The sequence below is a fragment of the Aedes aegypti genome, chromosome 3 (assembly GCF_002204515.2).
Source record: "Aedes aegypti strain LVP_AGWG chromosome 3, AaegL5.0 Primary Assembly, whole genome shotgun sequence".
In the NCBI taxonomy this organism is placed as follows: Eukaryota; Metazoa; Arthropoda; class Insecta; order Diptera; family Culicidae; genus Aedes; species Aedes aegypti.
The window spans coordinates 196,023,597-196,050,168 of record NC_035109.1 but is presented as its reverse complement, the minus strand read 5'-3'; the positions used below and the strand labels follow the sequence as shown (position 1 = coordinate 196,050,168).

The following is a 26,572-nucleotide window of genomic DNA, read 5'->3' as shown; positions in this document are numbered from 1 at the left end:
ATTCAGCGTTTGATCAGTGTGGATAGGCCTTTTTTTAATATTTTTGTTAGTATCATTTCAAATATTACATTCATTTCTTATATCTAGGTGTTCTGTGTTATTAGACAACACTATCATCCTAATTTGGTAAAACAAATTTATGATTTTATGAACATTTTGTTGACAACATATTACATTTCATTTGCCGTAGCAGTTCAGATTTTTTACAGGTGAGTTGATTTCACCTGCTTATAAGAGAAAAAAAACACGTTTTCAATTTACTTAACCTAACTTAGCCTAAATATATAACGCATTAATCGTGGCAATAGAATATTGTAACGATTTTTGCCTGAAATTATAAATAATTTTAGTTAACATTTGTTCCAATGTTTCCACATTGGATATTCTATGTAACTCATTGGTACTGAACCAGGGAGGAAGCTTCAGAATCATATTCAAAATTTTATTTTGAATTCTCTGCAGAGCTTTCTTCCTGGTATTACAACAGCTAGTCCATATTGGTACAGCATACAACATGGTTGGCCTGAAAATTTGTTTGAATATCAAAAGCTTGTTGTTAAGACAAAGTTTTGATTTTCTATCAATAAGGGAATAGAGACATTTTATATATTTGTTACATTTGGCTTGAATGCCCTCAATGTGATTTTTGAAAGTTAAATTCTTATCTAGCATGAGCCCTAGATACTTAACTCATCTGACCAATTTATTGGAACCCCTCTCATCGTGACAACATGAATACTTGAAGGTTTTAAATAAAGAGCTTTTGGTTTATGTGGGAATATTATTAGTTGAGTTTTGAAAGCATTAGGAGATATCTTCCGTTTTTGCAAGTATGAAGAAAAAATATCCAAACTTTTTTGCAATCGATTAAAGATGACACGCAGGCTTCGTCCTTTGACGGAGAGGCCTGTGTCATCCGCAAACAAAGATTTTTGACATCCCTGAGGTAACTCAGGTAAGTCAGATGTGAAAATATTGTATAATATTGGTCCCAAAATGCTGCCTTGATGAGATCTGGTGTTATCTTACAGGAAGTCTGTCAGATCTTGAGTTCTGATAATTAACCTAAAGTGTACGATTTGACATATAACGATTTGACAGATAAAGTTTTTTAATTTTACGATCAAACCTTTATGCCAAACACTGTCGAATGCTTTTACTATATCTAGAAGAACAAGACCAGTAGAATATAATTCAGATTTGTTAGAATGGATCAAATTTGTTACACGTAAAAGTTGATGAATGGTCGAATGTCCTTGGCGGAATCCGAACTGTTCATTGGCAAAAGTTGAATTTTCGTTGATGTGGACCATCATTCTGTTCAAAATGACCTTTTCAAAAAGTTTAGTGATGGAGGAAAGCAAACTACTGATTGGACGATAGCTAGAAGCTTCTGCAAGATTTTTGTTGGTTTTAAAATTGGTACAACCTTAGAATTTTTCCATTTGTCAGGAAAATATGCTAATTGACAGCATTTGTTAAATATATCAACTAAGAATGATATGGTACTTTCTGGAAGTTTCTTGATGAGGATGTTGAAAATTCCGTCATCGTCAGGAGCTTTCATATTTTGATTTTTTTTAATAATAGTTCTCACTTCTTCCAAATCAGTCTCCCAGGAATTTTCGAAAACGTTCTCTTAATTGAGAATATTTTCGAAGTCTTGAGTAACTTGATTTTCAATTGGACTAGTAAGTCCCAAATTATAAATTTGCGTGCTTTCAAACTGCATAGCAAGATTGAGCTTTTTCGCAATTAGTTAGTAATAATTTGTTTTCCTCTTTCAATGCCGGTATTGGCTTTTTCAAAATTTAAGATAATTTCCAAAAGGGCTTAGAGCCAGAGTACAATTGAGAAATTTTATTTTAAAAATTTTGGTTTCTTAATTGAGAAAAACATTTCTTGATTTCTTTCTGCAAGTCCTGCCATATAATTTTCGTAGCAGGATCGCGAGTGCGTGTGGATATACTTTGATTTATCCTATCCAAGCTTAACTAAAAGCGAACCTTTGAGTCATTAATTAGTCAATTATTGTGTTACATAATGTGTCTATGAGTCGCCCACAATTTACGTAACGCTTTAGAGGGTGGCAGAGGGTAGGCTCAAGCTTTGCGGCTCGTATAAAAATTTGCAAACATTCATATAAAAAGTGTTACTTAGGGTAGGGGGTTGCTTCAAAATTCTCAATTATTTTTCATTTTCTTACTGGAAATGACTAATCAAGTTTTATAAATGATCAAAACAGCGTAAGAGTGTTTCAAAAGCGAAGGAGTCCACCTTCACATAAGTCTCTTGATGCAACATATTATGGATTTTCTCTCGCTTCAAGAGTTTTACGTTTCAATGACCAACACATCGTTATTACGAGAAGCGATAATTTTGTTTCGACTGACTTGTACCAATGGTATGTTTATGTATTGGTGTGATATAGAATAATATTTTCCTTCGAAGCATGGTACTGGTTATGTATTGAACGATATTAATGATAACCTAAAGGCAGAAGAAATGAGACAGAATGCTTGTACATTGACAGGTCCTGCCATTATCTGTAGTGGGAGAGAGAGAATGAAAAACATTAAATATGTGTTCTGGATGAAGACGAAGATTTTTCACGCAAGCATAGCTGAAATGTCAAGCATAACATTCGTAAATAGGAGTATTTATTAACTTTCGCATCAAAAATGGATAAGAATTGCAAGTTTTCCATACAAATCTAGTTAACCATCTAATGTTGTGCAAAATGAAGACCAATCAGATCGAAAATAAGTGTTGATTTAGCCTTGTGTCATTGTTTGCTATGTTAGACGCCTAACATTGCAAAATGGATTTCATAGACAACTTACTAAATCATATGTCGTCAAAGTTCAATCAAGAAAGTGCATTACCAAAACAAGCAGAAATATCCATGGACGAAACTTTTAAATGGCGAGCGTTGAAAAATAATCAATTTGCCAGTCGTTCCAAGAATGGTCGTTCGAAAGTAAAAACAAAGGACAAAGATAAGCACCAAACCCCCAACAGCTCTGAATTGAGCCCGTCTTCTGATGAAAATAACAAAAGTGATAGTTCCCCGGATCCCCCAGCAGAAGAAGTGAGTGAGAGCGCTGAAATCGAAATTGAAATCGCGAACGATATAAGTGGAGAAGAAATTCAAGAAGCACTTGCATCAGCTCAAGGGACCATCTCGGTGTTGGTTGAAGAAACCAATAATCATATTGAAGAGGAATGTTGCGAAGAAGGTGACAAGACTGTAAGCCTCACAATCAACGAGGTGGATATATGTGAGACTAGTACGTGTACCTTGAACATTGAAATTGAGAACGATGAAAATTCTGCGGCTGTAATTCATATTGAAAATGAAAAAGCTCCTGATCAACAGGATGTTTGTAATGAAGAGAAGCAAATAGATGAAACTGTTATTCAAAGAGAAGAATGTGAGAATACACCAGAAAATACGGTACCACAATTATTGCCAGAAACCAGCAATATATTCATTCATATGTCTTCAACTTTCAATGCCACATGTTTACCCCAGGATCCGCCTGGCACGGAAACTCCCGATTTACAATCAGAACAGATACAAACATTATCCACTGGTGATACGCAATTGCCTCCTATTGAAAGCAAAGAAACTCCTGAAAATAATAACATAGATGAACACGAAAAAGGACACTCGTCACCGGGGGTTGTAAGAAGATCTAAGCGTTTGAAGCCTGATCAAATGAAGGACTCGGAACTTGATGACATGGAACAGCAATCTGTTCAACCAACACAAACCTTAGAAACGTCGTCTCCAATATCCAATAAACCAAATAGTGAAACCAGTGAAGAAACCCATAATAATGATAATTCAACCAAAGGCACTGAAAGCACTGATAACAACGTTAGAACCTTAAGAAACAAATCAATCGGGATTAATGCAAAAAATACTGCAAAGTCTAAACCAAGCATAAAGAAGAAGAATGATAATAATGCAAAGGTAAATAAAACTCATCCTAAGCATGAAAGCAATGTTTTGCATGCGAGAAGCAATGACAGGACACAGAATATGTCTACAGCAGCAAGTAAACTCACTAGAAGTAAATCTATTTTACGAACAAATCCAAAACACCAAAAAGCAGCCGAACTAAGAAGTAATTATCCTACAAGACAACGGAGTCGTCATACAGACACTAAAGCAAACCGAAGACGTTCGTCCCGTGTTGGTTCGAACAGTAAAACCCAAGTTAATGACTTGGACAGGGGAAATGATGAGCATAAAACCAAACATTCTCATGAATCTCAGCGAGAAACTGCCAAAAATAAAAACCTCAAGGAACACTCACCGAAACAACGGTCAGTTCGAGTTTCTAAGGATGGAAGTGATGGTATTCTGGCTTCGGCAATTGCCCGAAGAGAAAAGAACGACACGACAGGTATTCAAGGAAGGCTATCACGACCCATAAAATTGTCAGCTAAAATACTGGCTAACGACGAACTCCGATATGGATTTGAATTGCAAAACAGTGCTAGACTAAATCTCAACTCGGAAATCAAAGAACCTATTGACACAGAAGTGATACTTAAACCTGATCTACCTGTATTATCACCAGAGAAAAAGGATGCCTGTTTAGAAAATAAAATAGAAATAAATCAGGACAGTGCAGCAGTTAGTAAACTAGACGCAACCATTACTGAAAAACCAAACCATATATCACCTAAGGAAAGCATACAAACAAAATGCCGTGATCCATTAGATTTTCTCAATGAGGTGAAACGAGAAAACTTGGGAAGCAAAAAATCACCAGAATGCAACAGTAAGCTGAATAAGGTACAACAACGAAGATTGCTTAAACTTAAAGAGAAACATATGCACATGCTTGGGTTGCAGAGAACAAACCACAAATCTTTGACTAATCCAAGTGAATGTGAAAAGATCGATAAACCAGTCATCAAAAATGCAAACGATGTTTCACAAAAAGAAGCATTCACCAGCCCTGCGATGACTTTATCCAACCAAAGTTTTACACTAATAGATAGTCCCCCACTTGAAGACCAAGCAAAATTTCAAACAGAACAGCCTGCATCTCGAGTATCACCTCCTCCTCCACCGGTCCAGTTACAAACTAAGCTAATATGCCTTTGCCAAAAAGATTCCCGGTATTTTACAACCAAAACGCAAAGTCGTATGTATTGTACCGCCGTCGATGATATCGATGGGCAGCTTATTGGATGTCACAACGAATTGGTTGGTAGTTTGCAAAATCTGCTGCGTCCCAGTACTAGTGCAAGCTATCAACTTCTTTGCACTCTGCATCAGCGAAGGTTGTATCATCATGGGTGCTGTGCTACTTGCGGCATTTTCTGCACACAGGTAAGCCTTGATTCGTCACCAGTTACGATAAAATCCTTGACCTCATTGATGATGCTCCTCCACAGGGAAATTTCATCATTTGTACCAATCAGCATCTATTTCATCGTGATTGTGCGGAGAAATTCATCATAAACACCAAAGAAAAATCTAGTCCAATAATTCCAAAGCTGGTACTGAAGTGTCCCCATTGCAGTTTGGAGAGCATTATTCGAGAATACGAAGTGCGATTGCAGAAAAGCCCAATTGTCGAAATTGTCACTTCACGATGTTTAGGTAAGTTCTGTGATTCTCGATCAGAATATTTAGACTGTGATAGTTATTGAATCATTTTGTATCTGTAATAATTGAAATGTAGGATTGATTAAAACCATTTGAATAGTATGTGTTCCTTCTATTTGGTTGGTTACTCCTGTAAGGACGATTGATTGATTCAGGATTAAACTGGTTGAGCGTGATCGCATCACCAGCCAAACGTGACTCCCAGATTGAAAACTTTTCCTGCTGACATGTTTTAGAGGTTTCCAAACTTTTTAACTTTGTGGCTCCCTCAACCATTTTCTGGTAATGGCATCAGTATGAAAATAATCAAGTCGAAGAATCTCCTTATGATTTTTGTACTTTTATACATTTTAGTTCGACAGGTATTTTTAACATGAGAATATTTTGGAGCCAAGAAGTATCATCAGATATCAAAAATTCCACGCGATGTTTTTCTCAGCTCATTTTTGTAGATTTGGAGTAATCTTTGAAATTTCAAAACGAAATAACAAGTCGAGTCTAGTACACGACACTGAAGACGGCCTTACAGTTCGAAATACGCGTATCTGTCAAAGGATACAAACTCTAGTGGAATTAAATGGTATAGTACCAAATTCGGGTTTTTCATCTACTTACGAAAGTAGAAAGTAGTAAATTTTAATTTTATTATTATTATCTTGATATTGTGAACAATAGATCATTTCAGATTTAACCTCTACGTTGGATTCTAAAAATTTTTGATCGTTTTTCCGTAACATATAAACCGTGAAATATTATTCAAATTACTGGAACAAACATGTTTTTTTTCTTATGTGAAACTGTAAGTGAATTATTGAAATACTTTGGTTTTCAATTTTTTTTAAATTAAAAAAAATATATAAAATTTTAAAATTTATCAAAATTTGAATCCAATGGAAATATTTTTAATAATCTGAAATTTAGCATTAGTATTAGCATTAGCATTAAGCATTTCGCACAAATAGGTGGTACAGTCCTAGACCATTGTATGAGGGTTGCCTCCTTCCCGTCCTTTACCAAAGCCAGAAATTTGGGGCTAACCTCTAACTCTTAGACAAGATTGACGCATCCTTCAATTGTGGAGAGCTGTCCTGGCCACGTCCTTGCGAAAGCTGGGGAATGGGAAAGGATGATTGATTGAACACCTACTTAAGAAAGATGCAGAGAACTCTACTGCCCATAAACGCATAATTGTCCCATGTGAATAGGAAATCCAGCAAACATGGGACTGACATGCATTTATGGGCAGTCTACGACCTCTCATAGGTGTTACGGGAAGTTGTGGAATGTTGATGGAAAGGGTAGTGCCATAGGATACGTTCGGTAGACGTTCTGGCCGACAAATGGGTAATATTTACGCATTGTGATCATGCGCTGTTGATCAGAACAAACTCACCAAATTCCCTTTTCGAAACTCCTCTGAAATCCGTCGCTTCTCTAACAATGAACAATAATGTGACCCGTAACTTAGCGCTGTCCAACAAAATGCACGCACTGCACGAAAAACTGACAAAAAAGTGCAGTTCATAATCCATCTTGAACCGAGCATCCACGAACCACATTCAGTTTTTAAATCAACACGTTTAACACATACAGGAGATAAAAAAAAAAGAGTCGAACAAAACACCTTCATGCTTTCTCATCTCAGTTTATCGCAAAAGAAAAAAAAATCCGGGTGGCGTAGCACTGGCCTAACCATTAGTGGAATTATTTAAAAGTGTAGCACATACAGAACAAATCTTCAGATTAAATCTTTGATATGAAAAAAAAAAACACTTTTATCACTTTAACAACACCATCCACGTTTGCACGTGACATAGCGCCATCCACCGAATCAAATTCTTCACCAGCCAAAAAAAAAAAAAAAAAGAACGCGTAACGAGGTAAACGTGACACAATATTCAAAACGCAACCGACAGCGTGCACGGCTTGCTGCGATCTTCATATTTTTAATAATCTGGAATTTGTTCCATTATGAAATTCCTCCTTGTTAAACCCTTTCCGCTTTTCAAACCACTTTTCAACGGAGAGCCAACGATCGTCTTGATTTTGACATTTCATTAAGATCTATTTTTTTTTTTTGCAGTCTTCAAAACACCTTCAAGGCGATCGATGAATTTGTAAAGAAAATCGAAATTATAATAGAGGCTTACCTCGTTGGATAAGTACGACCAGTGCTGAAAAAATCGAGTTTTGCAACGAGTTGCTTGCAACATTTTTTGCAATTACGAAAAAGTTATTTTTGCAATTTCTCATCGTAATAAGCTGTTTTTCATGACGCCAACCCGTCATGGAATGACCTACTTTCCCGCATTGTCGTATGAGTATACTGCCCATTAGCCTGGGACACGATTATATGAAAAATTTAGATTCTCGCTCCAGTCCACTTTTTGGATTGCATTTAGGTCCCATAACAACTGTGCAAAATATCAGCTCGATCGGAGAAACTATGTTTTAGCGCCAGCCGTTCAAAGTTTGTATGGGATTTAGTATGGGAAAACTTACTTTTGCAAAGAAAAATCGCCAGAGCTCGCCCATTGACCTCTATAAAAATTCTGAACACAGATCTCGATAGGTATTTCTATGATGAACAACATTGCCGAAGACCGCAAAGCAATCCGATGCTTGTTAAAAAAGTTATTAAGCATAAACGATCCGGAAATTTTGCCCGATTTTGTTATTATTGTTATTCCTTTACGTGGTAATCAACGTCGCCTTGTCAATAGGTTTTCATTGAATAACTTTTTTCACAAGTGTCGGATTGTTTCGCGGTCTTCGGCAATATTCTTCATCGTAAAAATACCTATCCAGGTATGTGTTCAGAATTTTTATAGAGGTCAATGGGCGACCTCTGGCGATTTTTGTTTGCAAAAGTAAGTTTTTCCATAGAAAATCCCATACAAACTTTGAACGGCTGGCGCTAAAATATAGTTTCTCCGATCGAGCTGAAATTTTGCACAGTTGGTGTGGGACCTAAACGCAATCCAAAAAGTGCACTGGAGCGAGAATCTAAATTTTGTCCCACACTACTGCCCATAACTGCATATTTGCAACATTCGACAAAAGTAGGCATTGAGTAAATGGAATACCAAGTGTGCATTTTATGGCAGTATGGGAAATTTCTAAAATTACCAGGAACTCAAAAGTGCTTATTTGAGGCTAATATTTTGTTCAACTCATATCGCATACTAGATGAATTGTCCGAAAATAATTCTGATAGAAATTTCATAACATTACGTGGCTCATTTATAATCTCAATGTGACTGTTATGTGGTTATAATTACCAATGTGACAAAACAACTTGGTATTTTTTTCGAATTTTCTAGAACAATCTCATAGATTTCAGTAAGTTGATCGAAAGTATTTATCATTTGATGACTCTCCATGCTATTAACTCCATTTTGTCAAAAATGTCTAATGTGACTGTTTTGCAGTTATGGGCAGTATATTACCTAACTGCAAAGCAGCACATGTAATTTATATAACTATCATTCTTAGAAAAACGAGGAGGTTCATGAAATTTCGTTCTTAGGATTTCTGTAATTATCATTGTTTTATTGTTGCGAGGAAACTTCGACGTATCCTCCAGCAACAGTTGAAGATTTCCATCCTCCATTTCTCTTCAGAACATAAATATCTACCCCAGAATCTGGCAGTAGAGACGCGGACGATCGACGAAAGCAGTGTCCTGTCCAATTGCTGATGAGGGTGTGCTTCAGAAATTCTAAATTGGATTTCTCCGGTAGAAGACCATCCAGGGCCGGAACATCAGAATCGGAATCGCTCATTGTTTCCAATAACGATGCTATTCGGACGGTTGTTTGAAAAGTTGTGACAATTGCTTAGTACAACCTACTATGATCAGAATTTCTCAGACATTGCTACGGACAATCATGTGCGGATTGATGAGGAGTAGTTTAAACATTATTCCTAAAATAAATTTCCTTAAATTGCGATTTTTACAGCACTCGTCGTAATTATCCAACTCGGCAAACCTTGTTGGATAAACGTACGACTCGTGCTCAGTGTTGCCACATTTTTTTCGGTTTCCATCTGTGATTTTGACTGAAAAAATCTTTTTCATCTGTAGTCCATCCCAAAAAATCTTTGAAAAAATCTGTGTTGCACCAAGTTTTGAATTTTATTGATCTATTTAAAAAAAAACGTCAATACTGTTTTTTTCTCGTCAGAGATGTAGTTTCACTCATTTAAGCAAACTTGAAACCCAAGAAAATGTACAAAAAAGTACATATTGTATGGATAACTACATAGTTATAATGAAAGCATTTATTTACTAGATGCGACCGTTTTTACAATCAATTAATATTAAGAATAATAAAATTGGGAAGACCTACGTGTTCTGTAAATTTAAGTTTCATCATAAAAATAAAAGGCTAATTTGCATTTGAATTCAGAACAGTACACATTTGCACTTTATTATTAAATCGATCACATCAGTTTACCAGTTAGATTATGTATAATGTTTATACATTGATTTGTTAAACTTTGAGTTCAATTCCCCTCCCTTTCCCTTTAAAAAACATTTTGACCGCAAAATGGCGTCCATGGTGCTCGTATTCAGGCGATTCCGAACTTTCGTCTTGTTGAGATTATACTGAGAGAAAACGCGTTCCACCGTCGCAGATGAATGAGGAATCAGTAGAAAATTCGAGACGAATTTTCTCAGCAAGGGAAAAGCCAGCTTTCCAGTTGCTCGCTTCCAGCTCAGTAATTTTTGCCAACTTGTTGCCATGTCATCAGTTTCTTCAAGCTGTATGGTGTTGCAAAGTAGTGACGCTTTCAGCTCCCGAAACTCATTTTCGATGGATTGTTCTGTGCCCGTACCGTAAAAGGTCGGAAACTGCTTCAAAATTGAATTGAAGTCTGTTAATTTATCCAGATTTTTGGGATCAATCTTCGACGCAAGTTTAAGTATCGGGTCATTCAGGTTAAATCGCTTGGTAATTTGCTTGATTAATTCAATATAGAAGTTACAGCAAATAGAATAGAAAGCCTCCTTTCTGGGTTCATCCAGGATTCCGGTTTTGAGCAGTTCGTCTGCTGGTAAGCCAATGTAAATCTCCGATTTTTTTTTGCAGATTTTGTTCAAAATCCAAAGCAGAAAAATCGTTAATTTTCTTCAGATATTGACTATCACATATGTTGGATAGAAGAATCACCAAGAGTGATTTTATCTCATTGTACATGTTGGGGAATTCCGGGCTTTCGGACTGGAATATACGATTGACCCTGTTTATCACCGGTAATACGTATTCCAGGAAGAGCAGAAGTGGCTTGGTCATTGGATCGTTGAGATGACAAAGAATACGCTTAGCCGTTTGATTGTTATCGCTATTGGCTTGAAAAGAAAAAAACATTACCAGTTCCGCAAAGCGTTCATTGTTCCTTTTAATCACTGATTCTAAGGAAAGCCACCTGGTTGCAGATGGGTGTAAAATCTTTAACGGCTGAACTTCTAGGATACTTTGTATCATTGCAAATTCTTTAGACCGCTTTGGACTGCAGGATAAGTAACTGTAAATATCGCGCATCAGCTGTTCCAGATACGATGGCAGCTTTTCGCATGCGTAACTAGCGCACAGTGCCAAAGAATGACAACTGCACTTTATAACTATCAACTCAGGACAGTCATTTTTTAACAGTCGCATGACTGATCTTTCTGAACCCATCATGACCGACGCTCCATCAGATCCAAACCCCACGAGTCGCTGCTTATAGTCGATTCCATCATCAACAAACTGCTTCACAATAGCAGCGTAGATGGTTTGATGGTCAGCTAGGTGAAGTTCGACAGCTTTGTAGAAAAAATCTCTGACCTAGAAGAATAACAGAAAGCGTATTAAATAAATTAGTCTTGCTGCGATCAATAACTGGATAGAATTGTACAATTAACTGCGTCTTCAGATAATCTTTGAAAAATATTGAACAGTATTCTTAAAATTTATAGTTTCTAAACAAAAGTATGCGTATGTTGAATCAAATAAACTATCATAAAAATGTTTGTTCACAACAATCCGTATGGCTTTTAGGATGGATTGAAAATTAAAGAATTTAGAGGTACAAATGCTCAATCAGATCTTACACCAAAAAATGTCTCAAGGCAGAGGGAACAAAATGAGTAAGGAATTAAAAAAAAAAAACAATTTACCCTGTACAACTTATCACCATCATCTTCCACCATTCTTATCACCATCACAAGCGTTTTGACAGCACCGATGTCGGTAGATTCGTCAATAATGAGTGAGAAATTTGATTTTCGCATCATTTCGACCAAATTGTCATGCTGAACCTCCGCCATTACTCCGTTGATTACAGCTGTGGCTTTCGTTCTTCCCAGGGTTATTCTTGAGAGCAGCTCTGAATCCGGATCGATAGTTTTCAATAAATCAGTCAACTTGTCCACTGCGGCGAAAGAAATATTATTCTCTACGGCCCATCCGCTGATCTTCAATTCTGCTTCGGTTACATTGCTGCTTGAAAGTTTTGTATATATTTTTTGATCCGTGGGTTTTAAAATTTTCATTGATGCTTCCTTATGTCTTTTGGTGTCAAGGTGTGAAACAAGATTAGATTTTCCTCCTCTTGAAACACAGAGCTTGTCAAGACATATCGTACACCATGCATAATGAACGTCTTTCTCGTACGGCTCGAAGCATTCAAAGCCATCAGTTGAGAGCTATTCAACTTTAAATTTCTGCATCCACATTTTTCTTTCTGTTTTCGTCGGTTTTTCTGTTTCAGAAGCCGATGCGGAACTTTCAGTCACTCCAGCGTCAGATTTATCAGTGGGAGCAATAGCAATTGCTGTATCTAAAAAGTCGGAATAATAAATGTGAAGCTCAGAATCGTTGTTGGCAAGCGGGAGCACCACAAAGAACCTTACATTCCATTCTGACATTACTATAGGAGTGAGGCGTCGAAGTTGTTCCATGCCTACTAGATCGTTTGATGTCCGATCCGATGTTACATTCTCGGAGTTCTTTCAACAGGCTATTGATTGTCAACCATCATAACAGGGTTGGAAGACAAGATCTATGACAATGTTCATTCAGTACCACACATCCTCCCTCTTCTCAGGAAAAAAAAGTTTGAAGTGATGAGTTTTCACATCGTTTTCGTCATCACGAAAGCTTTCAGGAATTCAGGATATATATTTCACATCGCTAAGAACTTCACCGATGTATACTGTCTCATATCACACCTGTTCACTTGCACATGCGACTTTGAAACATTTTTGCGCACAATCAGAACGGCGTTGAAATTATTGATCGGTTGAATGTCGTTCCATACATTAGAAACGGCAAGCTAATCATATGAAATGACATATCTAAGACGAATTTTGGACAAAATATTGCTATTAATAAACTGACATATATGCGTTCAACAGAGTAGCTTCAGTGTTTGACTTTCATCTAGTTGTACATTCAATCCACCGTACTTTCACGGAAATACTCACTCAAAGACTAAGTTACTAGCCATCATTGGGCTTACATATCTTATTCTATAGATACATTTTCGACCGCCAGTCGCGCATGCATGTGAACATCACTTTTATTAGGAACCAATTTGTGACCACTAGTCGCTAGAGCAAGTGTACACCACCATTACTTAGAGCAAATATACGACCACCAGTCGAGTTAACAACATCAATAGCAGTTACTATGAACAAGTATGCGACCACCAGTCGCGGTAGCAAGTGTACACCACCATTGCAAAGAACAAATATACGACCACCAGTCGAGCTTACAACATCAATAATACTTGCTAGGAACAAGTATACGACCACCAGTCGAGTTAACAACATCAATAGCAGTTACTATGAACAAGTATGCGACCACCAGTCGCGGTAGCAAGTGTACACCACCATTGCATAGAACAAATATACGACCACCAGTCGAGCTTACAACATCAATAATACTTGCTAGGAACAAGTATACGACCACCAGTCGAGTTAACAACATCAATAGCAGTTACTATGAACAATTATGCGACCACCAGTCGAGCTTACAACATCAATAATACTTGCTAGGAACAAGTATACGACCACCAGTCGAGTTAACAACATCAATAGCAGTTACTATGAACAAGTATGCGACCACCAGTCGTGGTAGCAAGTGTACACCACCATTGCATAGAACAAATATACGACCACCAGTCGAGCTTACAACATCAATAATACTTGCTAGGAACAAGTATACGACCACCAGTCGAGTTAACAACATCAATAGCAGTTACTATGAACAAGTATGCGACCACCAGTCGCGGTAGCAAGTGTACACCACCATTGCAAAGAACAAATATACGACCACCAGTCGAGCTTACAACATCAATAATACTTGCTAGGAACAAGTATACGACCACCAGTCGAGTTAACAACATCAATAGCAGTTACTATGAACAATTATGCGACCACCAGTCGAGCTTACAACATCAATAATACTTGCTAGGAACAAGTATACGACCACCAGTCGAGTTAACAACATCAATAGCAGTTAGTATGAACAAGTATGCGACTACCAGTCGCGGTAGCAAGTGTACACCACCATTGCATAGAACAAATATACGACCACCAGTCGAGCTTACAACATCAATAATACTTGCTAGGAACAAGTATACGACCACCAGTCGAGTTAACAACATCAATAATACTTGCTAGGAACAAGTATACGACCACCAGTTGAGTTAATAACATATTCATTGCAACCATCTGTCGCGTTAAAGACAACCAAATACCAAATCAAATGCAACCACCAATCGCGGCAATAATATTTTTCAATTGCATACACCAATTGTGTTAAGGGCATTTTTTCCATAGCAACCTCCAGTCGCGTTAAGGATATTTTTTCCAAACATGTTATTTTTTTTTTAACATGGCATTTATTTAGAAATAATAATGAATTAAGTAGATTTGAATAGTTTGGATCTCACCGGTTATCGACACAAAATTCACAAATTTCACCGATTCAGTATGCTTCACACTTAACTTGTTCGTTAAACATTACGGGATACACAATGTACTCAAGCAAATAGGAAAGAAAACAATCATGTGCATTATTGGTCAAATTTGACCAAAACATCGATAATACTGAATCGATTAAAATTCGATTCGTCCTTTGTATCGATTTTATTTAAATCGATTCGATTTCTTCACTCGTAAGCAAATTTACAAGAACAACGACTCAAAATAAGATCAAATCCCTTGTATTAGGATTTCATGTTGTTTCAACATCAAAAAATCGATTAATTGGAACGAAAAATCTACTTTTGGAACACCAATTCAAAATCGCCCATGGTTAGGAATATTTGCACACACTTGCATTCATTTTTCACTCTATTTTATTTTATTGAAATTATTTTGTTTTTATTTGAAAGCAGGAGAGATAAGATATAGAAATGTGTGTATCATCACAGAATAAACGATGAAATGATCACATACAACCAAAGCGAAGTTTTATTATTATTTATATAGAAATTTGCACAGTTGATAAATGTTACGGGAGTTTTTTTTTTCGATTGAAATTACTAATTGATAAGTTATACAAATTGATTAATATCCATGAAAACCATTAATAACTTTAACACTTCAGTTCTTTTTTGCAAAATCACATTATTTTACAAATTATACTTAATTATACGTTTTTTTTTATACACGTTTTGTACGGATATGTTCAATTGACTTCTGTAAAAAAAAATAGTTCAGTTCCTAACGTTATTCTTTTTTCGTTCAACCTATGCAGAAAATAGGTCCCTGATAAAAGCAGAATGCGCACTTCATAATATAGATGAATCAGCTCGAAATGATCATAATCTTTGAATCGGATAAAATAGATGAAACACTTTCTAATACATTCAAATATTTCCATCGAAGCAATCTGTTTGAATTCAAATGCAAAACAAAATATTCACTTCAAAGCCTGCATCGCGCAACTCAAATAGTTGAGGTGATGCTGGTGTTCAATAAGAGCAACAACAAGAACAGAGAGAAACATTGCTGCTTCAGCGAGTAGTGAAGCGGGTAATGCATATTAATGTCATATTTCCTCTTCAATCCTATAATTCATAGAAAATACCACATTGCTGTTTACTTACAGATGCCTTTTTATCAGATTCAAACTTCACTCCACAATCACTCTGAATACATATTTTCACACGCGGTTTAAGAAGCACTCGACACAAACACATTTCCTAGTGGACACTCCCGCTTGCTACCGAATCCAGGCTCTCCAGGAAAAACGAAAATTTATTTAAAATTCTGGCAGGTTCGCCAAATGTGAAGCTCAGAATCGTTGTTGGCAAGCGGGAGCACCACAAAGAACCTTACATTCCATTCTGACATTACTATAGGAGTGAGGCGTCGAAGTTGTTCCATGCCTACTAGATCGTTTGATGTCCGATCCGATGTTACATTCTCGGAGTTCTTTCAACAGGCTATTGATTGTCAACCATCATAACAGGGTTGGAAGACAAGATCTATGACAATGTTCATTCAGTACCACACAATAAATAAATCATTATATTCGCATACAAAGTCATTGGGGTGCGACTTATTTTTCGAAAATTGTTAAAACCAAAAATTTATAAGCTTTTCTGAATTCAAATCACAAAAAAAAAAGAAACCTAAAATTTTGAGCCAAAAATATTAAGGTATAGAGATAGCGCAGGCGACTTTGGAGGTGAATTTTCAAGTTATGAAATATGACCTTCAGTTAAGTCTTCATAACTTTGTTATTCTCCAAAGGCTCTTAGCACCACTCGCTTCAAATTTAAATTTAAAAGTTTGTATAACTTCAAATTTATCTAAAATCAAAACCAGACTTAACTAAAAGTAGTTTTTTCACAATTATTCCTCTTATTACTAAAAAAAATCATCTTTGTTTGACCATAACTTCATGAATACTTACCGATTCCAGATCATTTTTACATTATTTTCAAGCAAACTTAGTTGATTCCTATTTTTTTTTTTTTAAATTTCAAAAATATTGTTGGTGCGAAGTGTATGAAAAATTGTTTCTTAAACCTTTTTGAAGGTTTAACAATGAAAAAACCTAGTTTCAGCTAAATTTAAAAAAAAAATAAAGTATAGTATTTTCCGTTCTGAGGGTTTGAGCAGTTTTTGTTAAATAACTAGATCAAACCTATTTTTTAATTATTTTGTTGTAAGCATGGTTTATCATTTATTAAATTAGCTTCAAAAGCATGTAAAAAGATTTTGAATCGGTTAAGTATTCTTGAAATTAAGGTCAAATAGAGATGATGATTTTAGCGAAAAAGAGGATTTTTTTTCGAAATTTACTTTCAACTAAGGTTAGTTTTGATTTTTGACAAATGTTATGTTCCATAAACTTTTCATAAATTTCATTTTAAATAGAATGCAGCTATGGTTAGAAGTTATAAATAATAAGACTTAACTGAAGGTTCTATTTCATAACGTGAAAATTCAAATCGCTTGAGCCACCTCTAAATCTTTTTATGTTCGGCTCAAAATTTGAGGTTTCCCTGTGCTTTTGTGATTTGAATTTAGAAGAGCATACGAATTTTCGGTTTTAACAACTTTCGAAAAATGAGCCGCACCCTAATAGTCATGGCTGTTTCCAATATAAGTTTGACCTCATAAGTTATGTTAAAATTACCTAAAGCTGAGCCACCTTTAGATGGAGTTAGAGATGCTTGCTTTCCAAGCCTGGAAAAATATTTTTCCATTGTGTTTCCTTTCTTCTTGGACATCACTTGTAAACGTTTCTTTCCAAATCTGCTTTCTGTTTTAATGATTAGTATATCCGGCACTTTTTTCAGATACTACGGCAACAACACGACTGCAAATATAAACAAAGATTATTCTTCATCATAACATTTGAGGTAAATATAGAACGAAGCTTTATCTCGAAATATTCAGAAGCACTAATCTAGAGAATCGAATAATTGTTCGAGATGATAATTTGATCATCTGGTTGCTCTCCCTTAGTGGCCAATCGATGTCAGGATCTCTAGATTTGTGCTATTGAAAATTTACGGGTTGACTATTATTCATATTCACCTTAATAGGTTTTCGTCAGGATTGCAAATTTTCTATATATTTTAGGGACATTGAAACGTTTTATCAACTCACCTGAACTGATTAGTTTCACGAAAGGTTGACACAACTAGGCATATCACTTTGATATATTTCGTAAAAGCTGTTTTTTTTTTTTCAAAATATCACTGATCCAAAACACACATATCGAAAATAAAACGCGCGATGCGATGATGACAATTGTATGACATTGACAAATATCTTGTCTGCTTTATCGACATATGAAAAACTGCCCAGTTGGCAAAAGTTGAACCAGATGGAATCAAGAATAACAAATGAATAATGCCGATTTTTTTTCTTTATTCGTTTCAAGGTTGATGGCTGAAAATCTTAATAATCTTAATTTTTCTTAAAAATCTTTGATCTGTGATCAAAAAAAAAAAATTCTTCATTCTGTACCTTGTTGCGTAAACTACTTTTTACAACAAGTTGCAAAATGATGAGAATTTTCAGCACGAGTCGTACATTTATCCGACGAGGCTTGCCGAGTTGGATAAATACAAAGAGTGCTAAAAAACGAGTTTTGCAACGCATTGCATACAACATTTTTTGCAATTATGCAAAATGCCGTTTGAGTTATATCATTTTTAGGAACAAACTGATATTTCAAGAGATCCACATGGCATCCATGCATTAAGACGTCATTATAATTACCCTATCCATTTGAAGAAGCAAATCACAAGTAGCACTTCACATATCGATGTAAAAACTTTATCATATAATACGATGAATGAAGTGTACAACCCATTAAATTTTCAATTTCATCGGTCCACTAAAACTCGAGATTTGATTCTGAAACGTTTTGATGAAAAATGTTAGAATAAGACAAAAGATAGGAAAAATAACACGGATTTCCGTGTCACCTTAAAGCGACTAGATATGTTTCAATCAGGTAGGCTGTAATGCAGTAGTATAACCCTGGGAGGGAGGCACAGATACTACACACGAAATACGACACAACACTTTTCCAAATTGCAATATAATTCCCGACCACCAACGACAATCAAGGCAGGCTTGCGAAGAATAGCTAGTTTTCTTTTGTTGTGTACCTTCGATCTTTCTGGAAAAACTTGGGAAAAGGGCCATTGTATTATGTGCATCCAATTTTAATTTTGATTGGAAAAGCGTGTTTCAATACTTTATATTCGATCAAATTAAAAGGTGCTATCGTGGCATTGCTTTAGGGTGTGCAGGAATTGCTTTTCAACCGATTGTTGTCAACTTTGTTGTAATGCAAAAATATGTTTTGATCAATTACGCGCTTTTCTCATTTTTGTCCATTCTTTAAGATCTGGGCTCACAGTGACAGTTCGTGACAGCAGAATCTCGGCTCACTATGACGTACATAAATTTTGTATCGGTTTCTCCCTCCCAGGTATGACCATAGACATGACAGTCACAATTTTTCATGCATCACCCGAAATCAAACTGATCTACGTATAGGTATTCTGAATTCGTGAACGGACAAGGTAAGATGCCGCATGAAATATTCTTTTGTGTTTTATACTTGTTTCTTATGTGCCAATCTTCCTACACAAACAGTGTAGGAACAAGAAGTTCCGTAAATTCCTTTCTCGTCCCGCTGTTGTGTAGTGTTTCCACTGTGGTGAAATTTCAACACAAGCTTCTAATTCTAAATCCGAATCTACAACTTGAATACGACTCAATTCTAGAACTAGTTAACTAAATCATTGAAAATTTCAAAACAATTGAATAAATGACGTATGGACGCAATCGGACGTCTCAGTAATTAGTTATTGATTTATATCCAGTTACAAATTCTTCAACAGTGCTCATTAAACTTCTTAACAGGCAACATTGCTGCATCTGGCGCGTAAAACGGTCTTCGGAAAAGTTTTAGCTGAATTATTGTATCTCACAGTATCAACACAATCCCTAAGAGAAGAAAAGTTTTAGCTGATTATTGTATCTCACAGTATCAACTCTAATCCCTAAGAGTACATGGGCAAACACATGTTGCATTTTAATCGTCAATCAAAGTAGACGTGTTTTTTATTCGCTGAAACCCGCGCGCGACTCGATTTTGTTATTAATTATTCTATTTTTTGCGTACGTCATGAACTGCGAAATTTGTGCTTTGGAAGCTTCTGCCGACTCGGTATTGTGGACATGTGCGGGGTGTCCACGTAAATTCCACGCCGCGTGTATCGGTGTTACTGTGCAGCGGAGTTCATTGAGGAGGAAAGATAGAAAATTGATTGACTTCGCCTCATATGTTTTGCCTTGCTGTGAGTCTTGCCAAGAACTCGTACAAGCAAAATTGGACATAAAAAAGCTGAATGAAGAGCATAAACTTCTAACAGAGCAGCTCCATGCTAATACAGAAGTGTTGCATCGCTTCAATTTAAATAATGAAAAACCAAGCATCATCAACGAGGCTTTCGAAGGACTTGAGATTCTGATGTCTTCAATAAAAAATGAGCTGGCTATTATCAACAAGTCAAGTAGCTTGGCTGGAAGCGTTGCAACTATAAAAAATCACATAACGACGGTTCTTGACATAGTTGCCCAGAAAAACAATGATTATTTGACAAATACGGTCAAATCATTTAAGTCCGATGTATCCTCTGAGCTGCGGAACATAAATGACGAACTATGTCAAATAAATCAGCTGCAATTGGACATGGCCGCCACAACGTCTGCAAGTATGAACCCAAATTTATTTGTGGATATTGTCGACGAGCTGAAAGCATGGTCAGCAAACATATTGTCTACAAAAAGCATTGAACCGTTGACACATGAGGCGTATCCTAGTTTAGAAGTTGAAATGGAAAAGTCGGAAGATACTTCAGGATGGCGTTTATTAGGTGACAAAAAAATATGGAAGGCCGATTGGACTTCATATGATGCGCGAAAAATGCATCGCGAGCGGCAGCAAAAACTGGCTGAAAAGGCCAAGCAAAAACGTAAAAGGCGAAACAGATTGCCACAAAACACACAACAACCCGCAAGGAGTAAATATATGAATAAAAGTCACCCGCGTCCAACCACCGTTAATGAAAGAAATTACAATGAGCCGAGCTACAACAGATGTTCCATCATCCATCAGAGAAATACCAGTAGGAACTGTTACAACCGTAGCAATATTAATGCCGCAGAAGATATTGACTTCAGAGCAGATACTCCTCTTCTAGACAGAGAATTACTAGCAGCAGCGAAGGAAAGATTTTCGAGACCACCTCCCACTTCGTATCGTCCAACCATAGCATTCCAGAGAGGAGAAGTGCTGAACCCGTACCCTAGCGACAGACAACCGAATACGCCACACCGAACGAATGCCGCACCAGCACGTTTGAATGGAAGGTGCTCCTGCCAGTGTTTTTGCCAGAATTGACGCACTTCACAGAGGAAGGTAATATTAGTACCTTAACAAGCAATGAATGTATTGCTAATAATTTAGGCTATGACGAAGGCTCAAATGACTGCGGCAACCATTCGAGTTGTGATATGAATTGTGTAAATTTAAATGATGAACACTTAAATGAATCTGATAATGCAAGGCATGATGTAGACCTTCCAAAAGCTTCCGAGGCTCTTGTTTATTGTCAAAATTTCAATCGTATGAGAGGATCTTCAAAAATCAAGCAAATCCATAAAAACATATTAGCGTCATCTTTTCCGATCATATTAGGCACAGAAACAAGTTGGGACGAATCTATAAAAAGCGAAGAAGTTTTCGGATGTGATTATAACGTTTTTAGAGACGATCGTGATTTTCTTATGTCACAAAGAAAATCAGGAGGAGGGGTCCTCATTGCAGTTTCTTCAAAATTTAATTCTGAAATTATTTGTTCCTCGAAATTTAAAGAGTTTGAACATGTTTAGGTGAAAGTAAATATAGAAAACGAAAAACATGTATTTGCATCAGTGTACTTTCCACCTGATCATGCCAACAAACATGCTTACGACTCCTTTTTCAAAAATGCTGAAGATATCATATCTGGCCTTCCCCCTGAGGTGAAAGTACACATATATGGTGACTTCAACCAACGCAATGCTGACTTCATCCCTGATTTTGAAAATGAGGGCATCATGCTTCCGGTGGTCGGGGAAAATGAAACATTACAATTAATTTTCGACAAAATTGCAATTTTGGGCTTGAACCAAATTAATCATGTAAAAAATCGGCAAAATTGTAACCTTGACTTTCTATTGACAAACATCCAAGAAGATTTCTACGTTAATGAAAGTATTGCACCCTTGTGGAAAAATGAAGCATTTCATACAGCACTAGAATACTCATTATTTATTCACAATAACTGCAGACCCACAGTGTGTGAATATGAGGATATCTATGAATACGATAATGCAAATTATGAAAACATAAAAAATAGAATAAATTTAATTGACTGGCAATCACTGATCAGAGAAGAAAATACTGTCGAAAAAGCTGTTGATATCTTTTATAGTTTACTAATGGAAATTATTCGTGAAGAGGTACCTCTCAAAAGGAAAAAACTTTTTGGTAATTCAAAAAATCCCATCTGGTTCAATAGAAATATCAGAAATTTAAAAAATCGAAAGCAAAAGGCTCACAAAATTTATAAAAAGCATGAAAGTGATGATAATATGCAGAAATACCTGGACTTATGTGAACAGTTGAACATTGCTATAAATTCTGCACTTGAAGAGTACAATAGAAAAATTGAGAGCGATATAAAGTCATGCCCAAGAAGTTTCTTTAACTATACTAAAACAAAATTAAAATCAAACAATCTACCATCAAAAATGCAACTTGACGATAAAGACGCTAACAACCCGGAAGAAATTTGCCACCTCTTTTCAACGTTTTTCCAAGAAATCTATACGACATTTTCAGAAGAGGATCGGGACCTAAATTATTTTTCATTCTTCCCTGCTTCCTCAAATGACATTAGTGTGCACCAGATAAGTGTACAAGACATCTTATCAGGCTTGAAAGGATTGGATGCCACAAAAAGTGCAGGACCTGATGAAATCCCTCCAGTATTTATGAAGAAGCTTGCTGTTGAATTAACATCTCCTTTGTTTTGGCTGTTCAATATGTCACTAAAATCCGGCAAATTTCCTAAAATTTGGAAGAAATCATTCTTAGTACCTATTTACAAATCAGGGAAGAAAACTGATATTCGTAATTATCGTGGAATTGCTATAATTTCCTGTATTCCAAAGCTCTTTGAATCCATTGTTAATAGAAAATTGTTTGGGCAATTAAGGAACAGAATTACAAATGCACAACATGGATTTTTTAAAGGCCGTTCCACTTCTACAAATTTACTAGAATTCACCAATTATACTTTGAATGCTATGGACAATGGTAACTATGTAGAGGCTCTGTATACTGATTTCAGCAAAGCATTTGACCGCATTGACATCTCTATGTTACTCTTCAAGTTAGAAAAAATAGGATTTGATAAACCATCTTTAAACTGGATACAATCATATTTAACAAATCGGCAACAAATAGTAAGATATAATGGTAAAAAATCGAATCCTATCCATGTTACATCAGGAGTTCCTCAAGGCTCACATCTAGGACCTCTTCTTTTCATATTATATGTAAATGATATTTCCTACATTCTTAAGCATATAAATATTCTTATCTATGCTGATGATATGAACTTATTCATGGAAATCAAGTATGCCAACGACATTGACATCTATCTGAGTGAAATATCTATTTTTGATGAATGGTGTAGTAAAAGCCTACTTCAGTTAAATGTTGAAAAATGCAATTTAATTACTTTTAGCAGAAAGCGAAACACAGAAGAAACAACTGTAGTTTTAGGAAATCAAATCGTTGAAAAATGCGATAGGGTCAGAGATTTAGGCGTAATTTTAGACTCAAAACTCACTTTTATCGATCATTACAACACCATTATACATAAAGCAACAAATATGCTCGGTTTTATCAAACGCTTTGGTTTTAACTTTAATGATCCATACACTATCAAAACTTTGTACGTCGCTTACGTGAGGTCTATATTAGAGCATTGTAGTATTGTATGGTCTCCTTTTATGAAGACGCATGAAGAACGTCTTGAATCAGTTCAAAAGCAATTTCTGTTATATGCTCTTCGTAAATTGGGCTGGACATCCTTCCCTCTTCCATCTTATGAATCAAGATGCATGCTCATTGATATTCAGACATTGAAAAAGCGCCGCGAATTCGCTATGGTTTCATTCGTGAACGATATTGTTTCGCATCGTATAGATTCTCCTAACCTATTAAATAGTTTAAATGTTTATACTCCTTCCCGGCAATTGAGGAATCGTAACTTGTTTTATATTAATCACCGTCGTACTAATTATGCAAAATTTTCTCCTCTAAACCGAATGATGAGTTTATATAATCAACATTGCGAAACAATAGACTTAACAATGTCGCGTAGTAACCTAAGAATATACTTTAACTCTGTAAGATATAGCAGTATATAGATTTAAGTGTTAACATGTAGTCTACTTTGATTGACGATAATAATAAATAAATAAATTACTATGACCGATTGAATGAATTGCTTGCTTTGCCCATGGTAATTCCTATATAATCACTCTACTGCCCATAAACGCATGTCAGTCCCATGTTTGCTGGATTTCCTATTCACATGGGACAATTATGCGTTTATGGGCAGTCTAGCACTAAACCGAATAGCTTCTTCCACTTTTTTACTAGCGCTGCCTCTTCTGTAAGTTAAACAAAATGTCGGAAGTAGTGCGCTGTATTAGGCATTTCCCGGCGAAATTCTCTCTCTTTCGCTCTTCAACAAAACTTGAAAACAATGGTGCCAGTACCTGTCAACTTTGACAGGTACTGGCACCGTTGTTTACAGATTTCCCGAAGGAGGGAAAGAGAGCGATTTTCTGATGACGTCACCGTGCAATGGGCAATAGATCATCGGATACTCATGCCCCAGATAGCCGTAGCGGTAAACGCGCAGCTATTCAGCATGACCATGCTGAGGGTCGTGGGTTCGAATCCCGCTGGTCGAGGATCTTCGTAAAGGAAATTTTCTCGATTCCCAGGGCATTGAGTATCTTCGTACCTGCCACACATGCAAAAATGGTCAATCGGCAAAGAATGCTCTCAGTTAATAACTGTGGAAGTGTTCATAAGAATACTAATCTGAGAAGCAGGCTTTGTCCCAATTGGGACATAACGCCAGAAAGAAGATACTCTATACAGCGCACTACTTCCGACATTATGTTTAACGTACAGCAAAGGCAGCGCTAGTAAAAAAGCGGAAGACGCTATTCGGCTTAGTCCTAGAGGGATTATATATACTTTAAAGGGCTTGTGCAGTCTCAGTTTTCATCCGAATGAGCTCAAATTTTGGTAGGACACTTGGAATTTGATCTAGAATCGTATGAGCGGTGTGGAGCAAAATCGATTTTTTGAACCACTCTAGTGTATCCATTGATAATTCTAACACATTACTCCGAATGTCATTGACCCTAATGCCATAACCCCAAATTTCATTTTCCAGAATTTATCAAATGCTGAATGCTGTTTGCGTGTGACATTATCGTGGATTAACTAAGTTAGGGGTTATTGTTTTTGGATAAATGGGAACCAGAGATATGGATTTTGAGGTAATGGGGTAGATTTCCAAAAAAAAAATTCAAAAACCATCATATTGGAGAAAGTCACCAACTATTGAACGATCTTGCTACAAGTTGAACTTACCACGGCCACGAGCACGACAAAAAAAAACACAGGGTTTAAGTTAATGTTTAGATGACAATTAAACTATGATTTATTCAGCGTTTGAGTAATCTTATCCACGATGCAAGCAAAATAGCACTTAGGGTGAAGATGAATCGAAGCCAAAGCTCAAATGTCCAACGATTGATTAAAGATGACTAACCGATTAAATTTTCAGCATGATCGGTTGTCTGGTTTTCCAGATTTGTGTTCTGGTAAATTTGAGGATTGGCTTCGATTTATCTTCACCTCAAACTTTTATGTAGGATACAGTTTGGTTCAAATTACACAATAATTGTGTAATTATTATTTAAACACTTACTATTTTCTAACAAAAACCATTTCCGAGTGTTCAGACAAACTAAACCAAGTGTTTTTTAATGGTTCCAAGAAAACCTTCCCCAACTATTCGAAATATCAAAATATTGGCACTTTACTTTAATAATGGAACTACTCTATTAGATGAATTAGATGATCTGTAGCAAATGAGTATCGAAAAATTCAGAATTGAAGGAGTCCTTAAGGCCGCACGGGACGTCATTATAATCATCCTATCCATTTGAAGAAGCAGATCTCAAGTACCACTCCATATATGGATGTGAAAAATTTATCACTATATTCTATATATGTGGTGCACAATCGATTAAATTTTCAGCTTCATCGGTTCACTAAAACTCGAGATTTGCTTCGGCAAAGTTTTGATGATAATTGTTAGAGTGAGACAAAAGATAGGGAAAATAACACGGTCTCCCGTGTCCCCTTAATATATCTTTAGATCGCAAAAATATCTTCTAGTCCGGTCTGTCTGAACACCGACCAAGTGATAGTCTGATTATTTGTGGTTCAATCACTTCAAAGCATTGAGTGGTGGCATATACGTGATTAACAAATGTGATATTTTCTCTTTTTTTCATTTCAGATACCATCATTGTTTAGGGATGATCCTTAGAGGAATGTGTAGATCACACGAATGCCATTTTTATTTCAGATTTTATTTTTTCTCTTAGACATCACCGAAAAAAGCTATGCATAGAAAAGTTGTCACTTAAAAGAGTGGTAGTTTATTTAGCCATTGTAATTTATATCTATAGAACATTTGTCGATGAAGCAAATAAAATTAGAATCAGTCAAATGGTTCAAATCACGTGAA

General features: G+C 36.2%; 2 protein-coding genes across 5 annotated transcripts in view; one reads left to right on the top strand and one right to left on the bottom strand.

Moving 5' to 3' along the window:
* LOC5569004 (methyltransferase-like protein 9) overlaps nucleotides 1-18,044 on the bottom strand; it is a 28,905-nt gene extending 10,861 nt beyond the window's left edge. Inside the window, exons 1-3 of one of the 3 annotated variants that reach the window (XM_021848610.1) lie at nucleotides 17,757-18,044; nucleotides 11,799-12,460; nucleotides 10,028-11,466 (exon numbers count right to left, since the gene is read on the bottom strand). In XM_021848610.1, the coding sequence (XP_021704302.1) occupies nucleotides 10,657-11,466; nucleotides 11,799-12,173 (1,185 nt within the window). In that variant the 5' untranslated portion in view covers nucleotides 12,174-12,460; nucleotides 17,757-18,044 and the 3' untranslated portion in view covers nucleotides 10,028-10,656. Of the gene's footprint in view, nucleotides 1-10,027; nucleotides 11,467-11,798; nucleotides 12,461-17,280; nucleotides 17,464-17,756 lie in introns of those variants that run through there. The other 2 variants (XM_021848609.1, XM_021848612.1) reach the window with 2 other exon arrangements.
* Nucleotides 2,481-26,572, top strand: LOC5569017. 2 transcript variants are annotated; one of them, XM_021848607.1, is made up of 4 exons: nucleotides 2,481-5,353; nucleotides 5,419-5,626; nucleotides 17,444-17,506; nucleotides 26,342-26,572. In XM_021848607.1, exons 1-3 carry the CDS (start codon nucleotides 2,822-2,824, stop codon nucleotides 17,473-17,475), a joined length of 2,772 nt encoding a protein of 923 aa, XP_021704299.1. In that variant the 5' UTR covers nucleotides 2,481-2,821; the 3' UTR covers nucleotides 17,476-17,506; nucleotides 26,342-26,572. The 2 variants fall into 2 exon arrangements, with proteins under 2 accessions (XP_021704299.1, XP_021704300.1); XM_021848608.1 differs by lacking the exon at nucleotides 17,444-17,506 and having other exon boundaries at nucleotides 2,538-5,353.

Coding starts and splice junctions, on each gene's coding strand:
- LOC5569017 (XM_021848607.1), top strand. CDS start 2,822: ATGGATTTCATAGACAACTTACTAAATCATATGTCGTCAAAGTTCAAT. Junction 5,354..5,418: donor GCGGCATTTTCTGCACACAG/GTAAGCCTTGAT, acceptor GCTCCTCCACAG/GGAAATTTCATCATTTGTAC. Junction 5,627..17,443: donor TGTCACTTCACGATGTTTAG/GTAAGTTCTGTG, acceptor CACTTTTTTCAG/ATACTACGGCAACAACACGA.